The 16,566-nt window shown below is 38.5% G+C and overlaps 1 protein-coding gene across 1 annotated transcript; it reads left to right on the forward strand.

Annotated features, from left to right (window-relative positions):
* The first annotated feature begins 1,103 nt into the window (after positions 1 to 1,103).
* On the forward strand, positions 1,104 to 3,227 carry LOC140166925 (uncharacterized). The gene has a single exon (XM_072190410.1). The coding sequence runs from the start codon at positions 1,104 to 1,106 to the stop codon at positions 3,225 to 3,227; it is 2,124 nt and encodes a 707-aa protein (XP_072046511.1).
* The last annotated feature ends 13,339 nt before the right edge of the window (positions 3,228 to 16,566 follow it).

Below are 16,566 nucleotides of genomic sequence, written 5' to 3' on the forward strand. Positions count from 1 at the left end.
CAAAAGTGCGTACACTACGCGTATAAACTAGCACAGCGAGATAATGAACAGAGCTATTTACGGTGGGGTATCTGTTGTAAGCTATTAGGGTAGGCCTATAGTATATCTTCCCGCAAGTGACATGATGTGTCAAGCAGGGCGGTATATTCAAACGCTATTGTCTGGATCATTGAGTATCGATTGCGCACGTATACATACAGCACGGATGTGTGTGGTCCTCCCCAGGTTTTGACATAAATTACAAATGACGTCGTGAATGACCCAGCGTTTTCATTTTATTATTACTAAATTAATTCATCAAAATTAATTTGTATTAAATGAAAAACAAACAGACAAGTAGAGTCATATGTCTTTCTATGACCGTATTCCTACCAAACTCTGATTTTCAATACACTAGAAACGTGTTGATATGTATATCTTTGAAAATCGCCGAATGTTAACCACAGTCACCGTGGCACAGTATAGGCATCTTTAGCATTCATAGTGCAATTGGCAGTGGTTCGAACCCCGGTGAAAATTTTAGTATTTTTTATTCTTTTTACTAATGCGCTGTGCCGTTTTTCAAACACGCCCCTGAATGAAACTCATGGGCAAGTACCCTTAATTAGCCGGTTACACAAACATGACTACTGGTAAGGCAGTGAGAGAAAACTCGTCTGACCCTGGATCGGTAAAAGAGAACTTCCCATAAACTTGTCGAAACTGGAAGGGGAAATGTCTACAGACTCAGAGGATACAGCTATAGTCTACATAACAAGTGGTTATCCACGGACCCGAGGAAGGGTTTATATTATTACGATCCCGTTGTTAATCTCGTCTTTAACAATTATAAATTATTTGCTTTCTTGATTTAGGTGTAAGTGATGATGTATTTGGAATACACACTTCTATTCTTTCTTACACTGAGAGTTGTGATGGGCGATGTAACCATGATGACCACAAGTCATGCCGATGTGATATCGAATGCCTACAATTGGGAGATTGTTGTGTAGATTACAGCTCTGTTTGTTCTGCAGCAGTTTCTAAAACATAACATCAGAAGATTGGGTTCACCCGTATCATACAAGTGCCATTCTATCCTCGCTTCTAGGCAACATGATAACATGGGTTCACATGACCTTTATGCTCCTCGCAGCGGCCTGCAAATGGTTTCAACTTGTCCATCGTCATGGAAGGAATCTTTCATTATATTCCAATGTGAGAGTCAGGCTGACGGAATACCTGTTTTTGACGAGTTTGGTTACAACTATCGCAACATTTTCTGTGCTATTTGTCATTACCGCGAACTCAATATGATACACCCTTGGAAAGAAATACCTTCAGACTCACGGGATTGCTTCCGATCATCACTTAGCATTGGTGGTACATTCTTACGTATTTCAGATAATGACGCAGTGGTAGGCAATCGCATCCGGTGGTGTTATGCTGATCCTTGTACCACGTTGTCAAATTCATCCTTGGTCAACTCATGCAGATCCTATCTCCTTTTACGATGCATTTGTGTGCTATACGTTGGTTTCAAAGATTGCCGAATATTTAAAAATCATCATTGTAGCCGATGCGTTGTCGACGATTTGCTTGAATTAGAGTTTGAAGACCGTCCAATGGACTACATAAAAGAAAAATGCTATTTTCCTATGGGCATATCTCCAAACAGTTGGAAATTCAGATCTTACTCTGCAGTAACAACAACACCAGCACCAGACACCCCATGCCTATTGGGTGAATTTCGTGATCCGACTACGCAATTATGCCGCAAGGTATCATGTAGACCTGGATTTTCTGTGTCTTATTTTGGACAGTGTGTTTTAAATAACGATACCAATTTACCTACTACCAACAACTGGAATTGCATTAATCAAAAAATGATGATTTTCTTCAAAAGTCAATCATTGAATTACATCAGTACCTGTGTCAAAGACAAATTAGCCAATTTAGATATCGGAAAACAGATTATGTTAGATTACGCTCATATGGAGTTTGAAGACATTGGAATAAAGTGGACAGTATTAACATTTAGTAACACATACAGTTTTGAGCTCCTGCAGAAGATTGAAGAAGAAATGCAACCGGAGTTCATTAAACAAGAGAGGTACTTTTGCGGTGTTACTGAAGTACAAGCATACATATCTTGCGATAAACGTCCGGCTAATGCGACACATGCATGCAGAGATAGCTGGTATTCAGGGACTCCGTTTGAATTTTGGGATATCTCAACTAAACAACGACATAATGTGCTATATCACGTTACCAAAGATATATACATAGTTTCAAAATCAATTATCTACTACGAAAGCTTCGGACTAGAGACTCGTGATCTGTTTCAGCCAAATAAGATGATGCTTGTATGTGGCAAAGAAGTGCGTAACTTTCTTGAATGCGTTTTCATTACACTGGAGAAACACGAATATATTGTTGACATTAACAAGACAGTTTTGGTCTACAGGAAGCAGGACATTAGGAAAGGTGACTTCTTGCAGTTACCTGATGGAAAGGCACAAGTTTGCATTGATTCAATACCAGATGAGGTCAAAAAGAAAACGCCATATTCGCTTTTCTTGAAGCCACTTGATATTGTAAATTTGGTTACCACTTGTTTCTCGCTTTGTGGGTCTCTGGGAACTCTTGTTACGTACATGAGATTCAAGCAACTTCGAAATAATATGTTTGGATATGGAATCATATCACTTGTCGTTGCGCTTTTTAAGGCTCAAGTATTTACAGTGTTTTCAAAAACTGTACCCCTATCGGACACACACTGCGTTATATTTGGCGCTATAACTCATTACTATTGGCTGGCTACGTTCACGTGGACGACCATCTTAGGTGCGATTCTGCTCCACAAGTTTGCATTGAATTATACGGATACATCTGACGTGGGTTTAACGTCTCGCCTCTTGCAGCAGCTGCTAGGTTGGGGACTACCACTGCTTATTGTCGCACTGTCGGTAATCCTACATTTCTGCGAATGTCTGCCACCAAGTTTGGCCGTCCAGGTCTACGACAACACTACATGCTGGCTTCGTGTAGGTAATGTGAATCTGCTTGCATTTGGAATACCAGTATGTCTCTGCCTAGTTACCAATATCATAATGGTCACCTTTACACTAATTCAGCTTCGTAAAGCCAGACAGCGATCAAACGTAATGCAACAGAAGTCAAAAAATGAAAATGAATGGAGAGAGTTTGTACTGTTTGGCAAGGTAAGAAGTAATCTCAAGACTTAGTTCCATATCACATCTCATAGCTTCTCATAATTGTGGCAACAAGTTTTTAATACACAAAGTTAAACAATCCACGAAAATGATTCCCGTTTACTCGTCTTTCGACATTTGAAGTAGAAGAAGTGATGTAACAGGATTTATTACCATATTATTTATGATTTACATTATAGAAAGGATGGAATATAAATCTCGTTTTTGAGATTCATTATTCAAGTTCAAGATCAAACAAAAAGGAATATCCATGGGCACGTCTCGTAGATCTACTCATAGAATGGCTTTACCGAGATAATGCGCGGTATTTAAGTACTAAATACACCAAACTGGGTTAAATTTGTGTTTTAAATATACCAAAAGGAAGATGCAAATCATACATTTTTTCACAACATCTGTCGACTGAGCAGGGGACGGGAGTGACTACCCTGCCCTATGGCTAATATCAATTGGCAGCTATGGCACGATTTAGGGTGTAATTTCTGTGTGAGGATTTTGTGCCGCACTCACAATACCGCCCTCTACAGTCTCTCCACATTTTTATGTATTCTATTATTTTGTGATTGGATTTCTTTTGTTTTATATTGTTTTGTGAGGCGATTATTTGCAGGAGAGATAAAAAACCCACTATTTTAGGTTTTCTATTATTTTGTGATTGGATTTCTTTTGTTTCATATTGTTTTGTGATGCGACCATTTGCAGGAGAGATACAAAAAAACCCACTATGTTATGTTTTCTATTATTTTGTGATTGGATTTCTTTTGTTTTATATTGTTTTTTGAGGCGATCATTTGCAGGAGAGATAAAAAACCCACTATGTTATGTTTTGTATTATTTTGTGATTTGATTTCTTTTGTTTTATATTGTTTTGTGATGCGACCATTTGCAGGAGAGATAAAAATAACAATATGTTATGTTTTGTATTATTTTGTGATTACAAAATAAAGCAAAACATAACATAGTGGTTTTTTCTTATCTCTGCTGCAAATGATCGCCTCACGAAACAATATAAAAGAAAAGAAATCCGATCATTTGCAGGAGAGATAACAACACTATGTTATGTTTTTTATTATTTTGTGATTGGATTTCTTTTGTTTTATATTGTTTTGTGATGCGATCATTTGCAGGAGATATAAAAAAAAACACTGTTATGTTTTGTATTATTTTGTGATTGGATTTCTTTTGTTTTATATTGTTTTGTGAGGCGATCATTTGCAGAAGAGGTAAAAAAACCCACTATGTTATGTTTTGTACTATTTTGTGATTGGATTTCCTTTGTTTTATATTGTTTTGTGAGGCGATCACTTGTAGGAGAGATAAAAAAACCCACTATGTTATATTTTGTATTATTTTGTGATTTGATTTGTTTTGTTTTATCTTGTTTTGTGATGCGACCATTTGCAGGAGAGATACAAAAAAAACCACTATGTTATGTTTTCTATTATTTTGTGATTGGATTTCTTTCTTTTTGACATTGAGGCATGGGGTTGGAAAAAGATTCTTGAAGCATAGTGAATCAAGCACCTTTTGGCGACAGAATAAGTTATGTTATAAATGCAAGCGAAACGCGAGAAAAAGTTTTCCATATTGAATAGAATAGCTTTACCGAGATAGATGCGGGCGTAGCGGGTGGAAATTTGACACTAAATGGGCAAAAACAGAGTTAAACTTGTGTCTAAAAATACACCACAAGGAAGATGCAAATCGTAAATTTTGTCACAACATATCTGTCGACTGAGCAGGGAGGGAGTGACTTGCTACCCTGCCCTATGGCTAATATCAATTGGTGCTGATAAACAGTGGCGTACATTTCTTTTTGACATTGGGGTTGGAAAAAAATCTTGAAGTATAGTGGATCCAGCACCACCTTTTGGCGACAGAATAGGTTTAGGTTTTCCATATTGAAGCTAAACTGGTCAAATATGGAGCATAAGTGGAATTGACACTTTTGTGGCTAAAATGGCCAAATAAGAGGTTAATTTGGTCAGAAACCCACATACAGGGGGGAGGGGATAATTTTATGGACTATCCCCTCGCAAAATATTGGAAGGCTTTATCCTCCATCCTCCCGAGATCTACGCCTATGATGATGGGCGTGGCCGCGCGGGTGTGGGGAGGTGATGGGATGCGCTCATATTTTGTCGATCTTGCAAAATCATTACTTCTTTGTCTGCATCACCTCAACGCGCCTGGCCAACATCATTGTAAGCCCAATATACCGACACAATGCCCAGGGGACTATATTACGAACTTATGATTTTCCCCTCACTCTCATGCAATGTACGTGCCCTCGCCTCCTTCCACCTCTCCTCTCCATCTCCCAATCCCTCTCCCTCTCTTTCCCTCTTTCTCTCTCCCCTCCCTCTCCCCCTCCCTTCTCCCTTTCTTTCTCTCTTCCTTTCTCTCTTTTACCTTTTTTAGGGATCGCCAGGGTGGAGTCGCATCCCCCACACCCCCATGGCGACGGCCCTGCCAAGAGTTGGAACAGATATGGAGAAAAGTACAAACAGCTTTTCACCGAATTATGCGGTAAGAGCAGTACCACCCTAAGCAAAGGGTAGCGTGCAGCGCTTTAAGCATAGCCTGGAAGTTGTCATGAATGTGAGTTCATATTTTAATACATAAAAGTAAATATTTTTGTCTTTCGTCTCACCATTTTAATCCAGGTTTCATCAGTTCTGGGGCTTTGTTGGGTTGTGATGTTGTTTGCAAGTGCTGCAGATGTTGAAGCCATCTGGTGGATTGCTATTGTGTTTTCTTCACTTCAAGGCGTCTATATATTTCTCTCCTTTGGATTCAATGAAAAGGCTCGTCACCTGTGGATGGGATAAACTATCATTGTGCAACAACTTGGTCTCTTAAACATAACAAATGAAATTAATCTAACCCACGTGGTTTTGACGGAGTAAATTATATTATGAATGGACTTATAATCTGATAAATATTAATTAATTAATTAATTAATTTTAGAATAGATTAAAAAATAGTATAATGTTTCTGCACCAACTTCGAAATCGTCAAATCATTTACTCTATGATTTTATGCATTTGGGATCCTACATTAGTGGAACTAATGAATTTTTGGAATCCGATACACCTCAAATGATAAACCTAGGATTGGTACCATTTGTTTATATACACCTTACGGTTCTTCTAGGGATGAGTCGAAGGTTAAAATGGGGCCAACACTTTATAATGGCCCCATCACGTTGTAACGTGTCTCAAATTGCTCCTCTCATCGCTTTAAATAAACCAAAGTCAATTATCATATTGTTCAGGGGTTATGAATAAAATTGAATAGGCCAAATGTCAAAAATTTCATACACAGAGGTCAAAGTTTAAACATATTCCTATTTTTTCGAAACTGGTCTCAAATCGCTCCCATAAACATTAGCAATATCAAATATAATTACACCTACCGTAATTCACAACATTGGTGCAAATTTTTATTGTCATGTCCTCCTTCGCAATTAATGCAGCCAAAGTCCAATTGGAATGTGTACAGGTGTAACCTTTGACCCTTAATATCTACAGATTCTGAGGTTATATATTTCTCAAACAAAACATGTTCCTATTTTGTTTGCCGGGAGGGGTAATTTGATACAGTGTACGATTGAAATTAATCCCCTGTGCGAGATATTTGACATTTGACCTACTGAACTGAACTACGGAACTAAGCACCGTAGTGTGTGTTACTTTCCCAGCGATTAGAGGAGCAATTTAAGATATATTACAACATGATAAGATAAACATAGCGATAAATTGAACCGATCCTATTTTATAATTTGAGGTGTAAGGATGCCAAAAACATTGGTTTCACTAAAGACAAATGCTAAAATGTACTTCAAGAAACCATGTACTAACTACGCTAAATACACATATATTACTCTATAAATATACGTTATAATATTGCAAAGTAAACTAAATGCATAATGTTACTCCACCAACTTTGTAATCGTCTTTGAAATCATTATACTACGTGCACATAAATGTATTAACCTATAAACGTACGTTATATCAGTTTGCGACTGAGTAAATTATATTAAACATTACTGCACCGACTTCGAAATCGTCTTTAAAATCATTAACCTATGCGGACATATATGTATCAATTCTTGAAGAGGTTCATTAGGTTTGTAGAAACTCATAATATACATTTCATCTTGGTATTTACTGACCTGACAGTTTCGACCATCTTGGGCGATGGCCATCTTCAGAGTGATATTTTTCTCTACAACTTCTGTTTACCAACAGAGGGCGCACCAGCGCCCAGACGTGGGTCATATACGTGACTAAGATAATGGACCCCTCGTCTCTGTTCATTGTGTTCGGTGCTCTCTTCCTTATCCAGATGGCTTCTCTGATACGGCGGGCTCCCGAATTACATTCCTTCTCAAGTACTTGGGCATCTTTCCAATTAATCACATGATTTTGTTGGGTCACTCCTCGTTTCGCCATACCTAAATTCGCCCAATCCCATTTCCCAAATATGAAATTAAAAAAAAGTGAATTTCAGTTTGGCAGAGGTGGGCCTCGCACCCACGCCGCAGCTACATACAGAATCCCCAAGTCCAGCGCGCTAATCCATTGGACCACATGATTTGTTGGGAGCCAGATTGAATTTTCAACATATAGGCTAGAGGCAACTGCAACATTTCTCGGGTATAGAATAGAAATACAACAATACATAATATCGATTTTGACTGCATCGTGCATGGTATATCGGTCCGTGCAATGTATAGGGAATCTGCCATTTTTTTGTAGGACTGTAGTCACCGGGGTATAGATGTTGGGTTTCCCCCAGTTTATTCAAGATTTTCGCATGTTTTTAGAAAATGAAAGATTAGATTACCATAAAAACGATACAGTAATATTTATCGGAGTTCTATGTAAAATTTACATAGATTTTAATAATATTTTGACGTATACAAAATTGCAATAAAATTCTCCCCTCCTAAACAACACCAACTGTACCACAATTGGGTATCACGAATCGTTCTACATGTTGTGCTGTTAATATTCATTATATTCCTTGTTTATACATAGGATGCTTCAGTCTTTACAAACAAAATATTTCGGCGAAAACCCGCCCACTCGGCTATTTTATTAAGATAACCAGACTTCCCTAGAAAATGCAATAATTAGCATTAAAACCAAGGTATTTTTTACGCATTTTAAAAACACTTTGGCTCGATGGCGAATACCGCTGTGGTCCGCGGTAGCAGATTTGGACTGTTCGCTGACCGATTGTTTTCTTGTTTGACGAAAAAAGGTTTATTTACTTTGCGTTACTTTCTCTGTTTCTTTTTTTGTGCTCTTCCAGTCTTGTTTCAAAGCGACACCCAGTTTTACCAACATAAGTATTATCACAATTTGCTAAAAATTTTTCATAAATGTAGTTCGTGGTACTCATGGGTTCTCTTTTGTCCTTTGGATGCACCAACATATTTCTTAATGTAGTGTGGGGATGTACTGCAGTGGCTATGCCGTGTTTTCTAAAAATGCGAGTGGCTGTCTCTGTCATTTTGTCAACATAAGGTATGATCATAAGTCCTTTGCTTCTTTCCGTGGAATTTTGTTCTTGCTTTGCTTTTTAGCCTGTTTACATTCCATCTTGAGCTTGACATGATTAAAAGTCCACTCGGGATAGCCACATTGTTTAAGTGCGTGCTTTATTTTACCTTCTTCTTGGTCTTTGTCCTCCTTTTCTGAAACAACACTGTTCATCCTGTCCAAAAGTGTGCGGACCACGCCCAGTTTGTGATGAACGGGGTGATGAGAAGCAAAATTTAAATACTGGTCTGTATGTGTAGCTTTCCTGTAGACCAGTAGCTTGACTGAACCATCAGGTTTGCGCAAAATCAACGTGTCTAAAACGGTATGGATCTTTCTTACTCCTTCTCGTATATGAATTTAATACTCTCCGTTTGATTAAGATGCGTGGTGAGATTTTCAACTTGATCTTCCTTTACAATTTCCAAAATGTCATCCACGTAACGTTTCCAGAGGCGCCCAAGATGGTCGAAACTGTCAGGTCACTAAATAACTGTTGGTTTTGACAAGATGAAATGTATATTATGAATACTTGTATCAAGCTCTAAACGTACGTTATAATAAAGACCATCTTAATCTAATAGTTTGTCTCAAAGCCCTCACGCGCATTAATAAATTCGCCTGCTTTTTGCGCGTTATTCCCGCTGGAGTTGAGTAAATTTTGTTTTTCCGCTGTTTTATATATTGTTTCAATTCCACCACACAATAATCTCACGTCTGACATGGCCAAACGTGAAAATAGCCTAAATCGTATACGGTAAAACCTCGTCTATGAGCATATAGAGTGTTTTTGATGAAAGCTAAATTATTAATACGAAGCAGCCGTAAATATGCCAATACAATAGATGGGTCTCTCAATAATACTTGTTTGTATATGCTTGTAGCGGTAATATTTTTTGCTCAAAGTCCAAAATGTTATAATTTTGTGGACGGAGGGTTAATTTAGCTTTCATGAAAAGCACTATATTATGCTTGTAGACGAGCTTTTACGGTATCTCAATAAAATGCTTCATCTTGACTACAGTAAAACCTTAGTACATGGCGCTATTGGTTTGGGATTTTCTTTTGCTACATTAGTGGAACCAATGTTTTTTGGCATCCTTAAACCTGAAATGATAAATATTTGATTGATTCCATTTTTATGCCTCCTATGGTTCCCACGAGGGGTCAAAGGTCACAATAGTTCCATCGTTTGCTGTTCAGGTCTGATCACCCGTTCAGTTGCCAGACACGGACTAAAATAAGTCTGGCAAACGAATGATTACGAGAACTACAAACAAATATCCAAATACTAGATCGAAGGTAGCTGGGCAGACGTCTTCTTCTGACTCTATGACGGGCCAGCGGGAACCTGGCACACCATCACAGACTGTTGGTCCCGATATGTCTCATCTACCTACCTTCAAACCACTTGTAGTATCCACCTACAATGTGCGTACACTACACCAACAAGGAAAAACCCATCAACTATTTACGGGTTTAGCGTTGCAGGTATCGACATTGTCGGTGTGCAAGAACACCGACTTATTACATCATCCGCCACTGATGAATTATGGTCAGACGACAAGAATTGGGTACTTATTTACAGTTCTGCCACAGACCAGAGGCAGGGAGGTGTTGGACTTCTGATGTCAAGGCACATCCATAGGTGTCTTCAGAGCGTGCAGACCATCAATCAAAGAATACTAACAGCTTCTTTTAACGAGAACCCCCAGCTTACGGTTACAATTATTTATGCCCCAACTGAATCAGCAACCTCAGGAGAAAAGGACAGTTTCTATAATCCACTAGAAGACCATCTTGAAAAGGTGAAGAGGCACAACATCCACCTCAGCATGGTGATTTCAATGCCAGAATTGGCCAAGATAGCCATGTATCTCATCCTGCTGTGGTTGGTCCTCATTGTTTTTACGACACAACAAATGACAATGGAGAGAGACTAGCGAATTTATGCCAGGAATTCAAGCTCCGTCCTTCACAATCAAGATTTCCCCAACCCAAAAGTCGTCTCTGGACATGAATGCACCCAACGGGCTCAAAACACCAACTGGACCACATCCTTGTCAACAGCAAGTGGATTAATTCCCTGCGCAAATGCAGATCTTATAACTCTGTAGAGCTGGATTCAGACCATCGAATACTCCGCATACGACTGCACATCAGTCTCCGAACCACCAAAGGTAAACCTTGTAAGAGGCCTAAGTACAACTGGAAGAAGCTGCTTCATGCTCCTACTAAGAACCGTTTCCAGATTGAACTTTCAAACAGATTCCAGGTCCTCCAGTGTGACGACAACAACCAGTCACCAATTTCTGAGAGGTATGAAATGTTTGAGAAATTAGTAGAAGAAGTCGCGGAAAAGGTTGTGGGAAAATGTAGCCCCTGTGGAATGCAAAGCTGGGTGACAGACAAGACCCTCAAGTTAAGATCAGAAAGAGATGCAGCCAAGAAGACATATCTACTTATTAGAACTCACCATGCCAGAGAAGTGTGGAGAAAGGTCAACACCTAGCTCAACGAGTCATATAGGGCTGATGAACTTGCCTCTATACACAGGCCTGTATACGCAAATGAAAATGGCAATTACAACACCACATGGAAAATAATCCATGACATCTCGGGGAAGAAGAAGAGATCAAATCCCAAAGTGAAGAAGAGAGATGGGACAATCCCCTCAAGTGACAAAGAACTACTTGCTGAGTGGAAGGACTACTTCTGTGCCTTGCTGAACAATGACAATGGACCACCAACATCTGATCTCCCACCACCCGCCGACCAGGACTTGCCTATTTGTGCTGACCCCCCTACCCTGGAAGAGCCAAGAAAAACCATTCAAGCAATGAAAACAAACAAAGCTGCTGGACTGGACTGTGCGATTACCACTGAGGCACTCCAGGGTGGTGGTGAAGCTATGGTAGACATCATCCATAAATTCTGCGTTATGTTATTGTTCCCCTTCCAAAGAAAGGAGACCTCAGCCTCATGAACAACTATAGAGGAATCACACTGATGTCAGTTGCAGCTAAGGTGCATAATAGGATACTATTGAATAGAATTAGGGACCATGTTGATCCTGTAATAAGAAGTAACCAGGCCGGATTTAGACCAGGCAGAAGCTGTTCGCAGCAAACACATATCCTCCGTAGAATCATGGAGGCTTTCCATAGTTACCAACTTCCACTAACTATAACATTCATTGACTTCAAGAAAGCCTTTGATTCAATCAACAGGAAGATGATGTTTTCAGTTTTGCGGCACTATGGTATCCCAGAAAGAATCGTAAAGGCAATACGTGTATACAGTACTGTATACTAATTCGCAAGGTGCCGTATTGGTAGATGGCAACATCTCGGATCCCTTCCTAGTGACTACTGGAGTATTGCAGGGGATGTTCTAGCCCCATTCCTATTCATTGTTCTCATCGACTATTTGACATGTTTGATGACGATGGCTATCGAGGGGACTAAAAGTGGTGTTGAAAGAAACCCGTGTCGCTCCAGGCGTTATCATGCCAAGGTTTTGAACGACTTGGATTTCGCTGATGATATTGCCTTACTTGAATCTTCCATCCCGAGGGCACAGGCACAGCTGACCAGAACAGCGGCTGCAGCAGAAAACCTGGGTCTCATCATCAGTGTTCCCAAAACTGAGTACATGACCATCAACTGCAATCCTCAGCCACCGCTCCAAGTATACGGAGAACCCATCAAGTATGTCACCGATTTTAAATATCTTGGTTCCATGATGGGCTCTGGCACCAGTGACCTCTCCCGACGGAAGGCGCTTGCTTGGTATGCATTTTGGAAACTGGAGCATCTGTGGAGAAGTCCAACAATCACTGTTGCAACAAAAGTCAAGCTGTTTCACACCACTTGTGTTACAGTATTGCTCTATGGCTGCGAGTCCTGGGTGATATCTACTGACATGGAAAATAAGATCAATGCTTTTGGTACGTCATGTTACAGGATAATGCTGAACATCAAGCGCACTGACAATGTTAGTAATGAAAGGGTCTATACCATCACCAACACTGTGCCTCTTATCAACTCTGTCAGATCACGACAACTACGATTCCTGGGACATATTCTGAGGATGCAGGAAGATAAACCATGCAGAAGATATGCTCTCTACACCCCATTACATGGTAAAAGAAGACCTGGAAGGCAAAGAACATCCTACTTGTCTTATGTGCAAAAAACTGTTAGGGGATTTCGACAATTTTTTACTGCCAGATGCCATTGCTACTTTGGCTTCAGATCGTAGTACATGGAGAAACTTTGTAGTCGCCTGCTTCGCAGCCGAATGAATGAATGAGTTCCATCATGTTGTAAATGGGCAATTCCAAGCGTTGCGGAATGATGCAAACTGCCTTTGTACGATTTTTTTTTAATGCATCAGCCAAATATGTATTAATGCAGCATCAGGTGAATAGCATAATGTTCAATTATTTTTGGTAAGTGAATGATTAAAGTAGGAGAAAGTTTTCCAAACCACTCTAATTTCCTAATTTGCATATGCAAAGTTTGCGTTGCGGAATGATGCGCACGGGAGCAGTATTTTTTCCATTAAAACATTTTGGCAAACTCTGTGAGTTTAGTAATCTGAGATATTAAATTTGCCACTTAATGTAAAGCTTAAGATGTAAACTAACAATTGTCAGTATCCATTTGAAAACATTCTTGGGCATCGTCTCTTTATGCCAAATTTGCCGACACTAGGCATGTGCTAGGTCACGTTGCGGAATGATGCAAGGAGCGCTGCGCAATGATGCTGTGTATAAAACCCCATAGAAAATTAAAAGTAGTACATGTTTGAAAATAAAAATAAATATATCAATGAGTAAATTGTGATTAATATACTTAGCTGACAAATATCAATATTTATCCAAAAATATTTATCACCGATTTTTTTTTTAAACCAATAACTTGTGTTGCATGGTAATATTTTTAAATTAAAATGATGTCAACATTCTGCTAGTCTAAAATGTTTGGAAGTGAAATTTAGCACTGGATGTTAGCCATATGATGTAACACAACAACTGTCACCATCTATCAAGAAATAATCATCACTGTTTTTATTTTATCGTAAATTTAAAGACAATGGTTCAGGCAATGCTGAAACATCAATTACTGTAAAGATAGATTGTTGCAATGCATTTCAGACAGTTTTAACCCAAAATTGTCTACAATTTTTTTCAAACGGGTACATTATGAATTATGCATCATTCCGCAACGTTGCGGAATTATGCAACTTTAATTGGTCGTTACCACCGCAAATTAGACTTTTTGAAAATCATTTCTGTTTCATTGGATAGGGGTGAATAAATTTGCTTTGCATTCTAGTTTCAATAAAAATCAACCTTATTTTAAAATTGCAGTGGTAATAAATGATACTTTTGCGTTGCGGAATGATGTTTTAATCGTAAAATTGGTATTCAAACAATGCTGACGAAGCTAAACGTTATAAAATATGAAAATTTCTGGTGTTTATATTTTGAGTTACTTATAAACTTTATATTCACATGCATAATTTGTTTCCAAAATTTCAAAGTACAGAGCAGTTGCTGTGTTTTTAGTTTTGCTGCTTTTCCCAGTCAAGAATATGCAATTTATACAAATTAGGATGTTTTTCTAACAATGAACACCATTTCCTCCAAAAAAAAGTACGTTTTCAGCTACAATATGAGACCAAAATCACATACATGAGTTGATTATTAAATTTTGACAATTTGGGCGAGATTGCTTGGAATTGACCAAATCTCAAATTAATGTTTCTCTTATCACTGAGAAGAAAAAAGCCATGTCATATTTTTTTCTACGGTGCTTAGTTTAGGAGTTATCGGGTCGAATAGATCAAATGTCAAAACTCTCATACACAGAGATCAAAATTTAAAAATGGTCCAATTTCATCAAAACTGGTGTCAAATTACTCCCCTTAACAAAAAAAATCTCAAACATATACTTAATTCACAATTTTGGTGCAATTTGTATTGTCATGTCCCCCTTCAGTGTTAATGCGGCCAAAGTCCAGTAGAAATATGTACATGAAAATATGGCCTCTATCCCCTGTTTTACTAAACTTTATAACTCTGGAACTAAGCACCATAGTGCACTGTGACAATGGACTTTGTTATTTCTAGCTATGAGAGGAACCATTTAAGATATATTACAACATGATAAGACAAATAAGCATAGCGATAAATTGAACCGATCCTAGTTTTATCGTTTGAGGTATAAGGATGCCAAAACATTTGTTCCACTAATGTAGCAAGACAAAATACTAACTCAAAATGTACTTCAAGCAACCATGTACTAACAACGCTAAATGGACATACATGTATATTAAGCTCAAGATCAACATCTCCAAAACAGAAGTTCAAGTCATCAGTCGACAAGATATCCAGCTCAACATCAATATTAATGGACAAAATCTAAATCAAGTAAACGAATTCATCTACCTCGGGGCAAAATATCTGGCAGAGCAACATAATAGCCTAGGAGGATGTCAAACACAGAATAGGCAAAGCACTAAGTGCAGTTCAAAGATTACAACCAATCTGGAGTGCAAAGGATATTCGCCGCTCAACCAAAGTTGAACTGTACAGAGTACTTGTTCTTTCTATCCTGCTGTTCTTTCTATGGTGCAGAAACCGTCTGCTTGTCTTCGAGATGATGTGTCTGAGAAAAATCCTGGGAGTATCTCGTTTAGACAAAATTAAAAACTCAACCATCCGCTAATCGCTAGAAATGAACCACATCGTCTTAAACAGAGTATTAAACTCAGAAACGACTGCGCTTCTTTGGACTCATCCAAAGAATGTCAAACACAAGATAACCTCCTGGAAGCAAGTCCTCCTGGAAGCAAGTATACTCCCACAGAGACCAAAAGGAAGACCAGCAAAGAGATGGATGGATTGCATAAAGACAGATTCCTCAACCATTAACCTGACATCCCTGGTAGAAGCTGGAAGGCTAGCAAAACAGAGAACAACTTGGCAAAGCATCGTGACACATATGGCAAGGCAGAGTGATCTACCCGTACCGACTCCTTTAGGTCAAATTATTTTTATCACTCTTAAATCAATATTAAACCTGGCAAAGATCATCCTGATATCTGCTACGAATATACTACTCAGCACGGTAGTCATTCGATGTCTATTATTATACAGGGTGTCCCTGAAAAGGTATGTGATAGCTGATATGTTCCTCAACACCATCAGTTATTTAGTTACGTTTGGTTTAGCGTTAAAGTACCAAAAATATCAGTTTCCGACGATACAGTTCTTTCAGGGACATCATGTACAAAGCTCACTCAGTTATTTAATAAGGCATTGAATTCGGTGTTGAAATGAGCTAAATTGTGAGCTACGCTTTTTTACGTTAAACTATATTTTCTCGACTAGATGAGAAGCAATGATTTTCATTTTTTCAATAAATATCAGCAGAAAATCTTTTTTTTTTTAAATCCTAGTGTTAAACTTGTGCGTGAAATTTAGTCTTCTAGTGTAAGATTTTCTATTTTGAAAAGCCTTAACTTCGCCCGTGAGCTTTTTTGGTGTCAACCGTTTAGCTTTTAAAGTAATATACAGGGTGGCCAAAAAAGAAACAGAGGCCTCATTGCGCCCTCTTTTTCTCCTATTTCTGAAATATTAATCAAATATATTTTGGTATGTAAAAACACCTTTATTCGTTGGATTTAATAAACAGAAAGAAATATTTCAATCGGCTCACCACTTTTGAAGATATGCTCTTTCAAAGAAATGTACTCGTTTTTCACTCTGTCCACGGAGAAGGTTTGGC

Source organism: Amphiura filiformis, chromosome 12 (assembly GCF_039555335.1).
Source record: "Amphiura filiformis chromosome 12, Afil_fr2py, whole genome shotgun sequence".
In the NCBI taxonomy this organism is placed as follows: Eukaryota; Metazoa; Echinodermata; class Ophiuroidea; order Amphilepidida; family Amphiuridae; genus Amphiura; species Amphiura filiformis.

Bases quoted from the DNA above. Each gene is read 5' to 3' on its own strand.
- LOC140166925 (XM_072190410.1), top strand. From the start codon at position 1,104: ATGGGTTCACATGACCTTTATGCTCCTCGCAGCGGCCTGCAAATGGTT.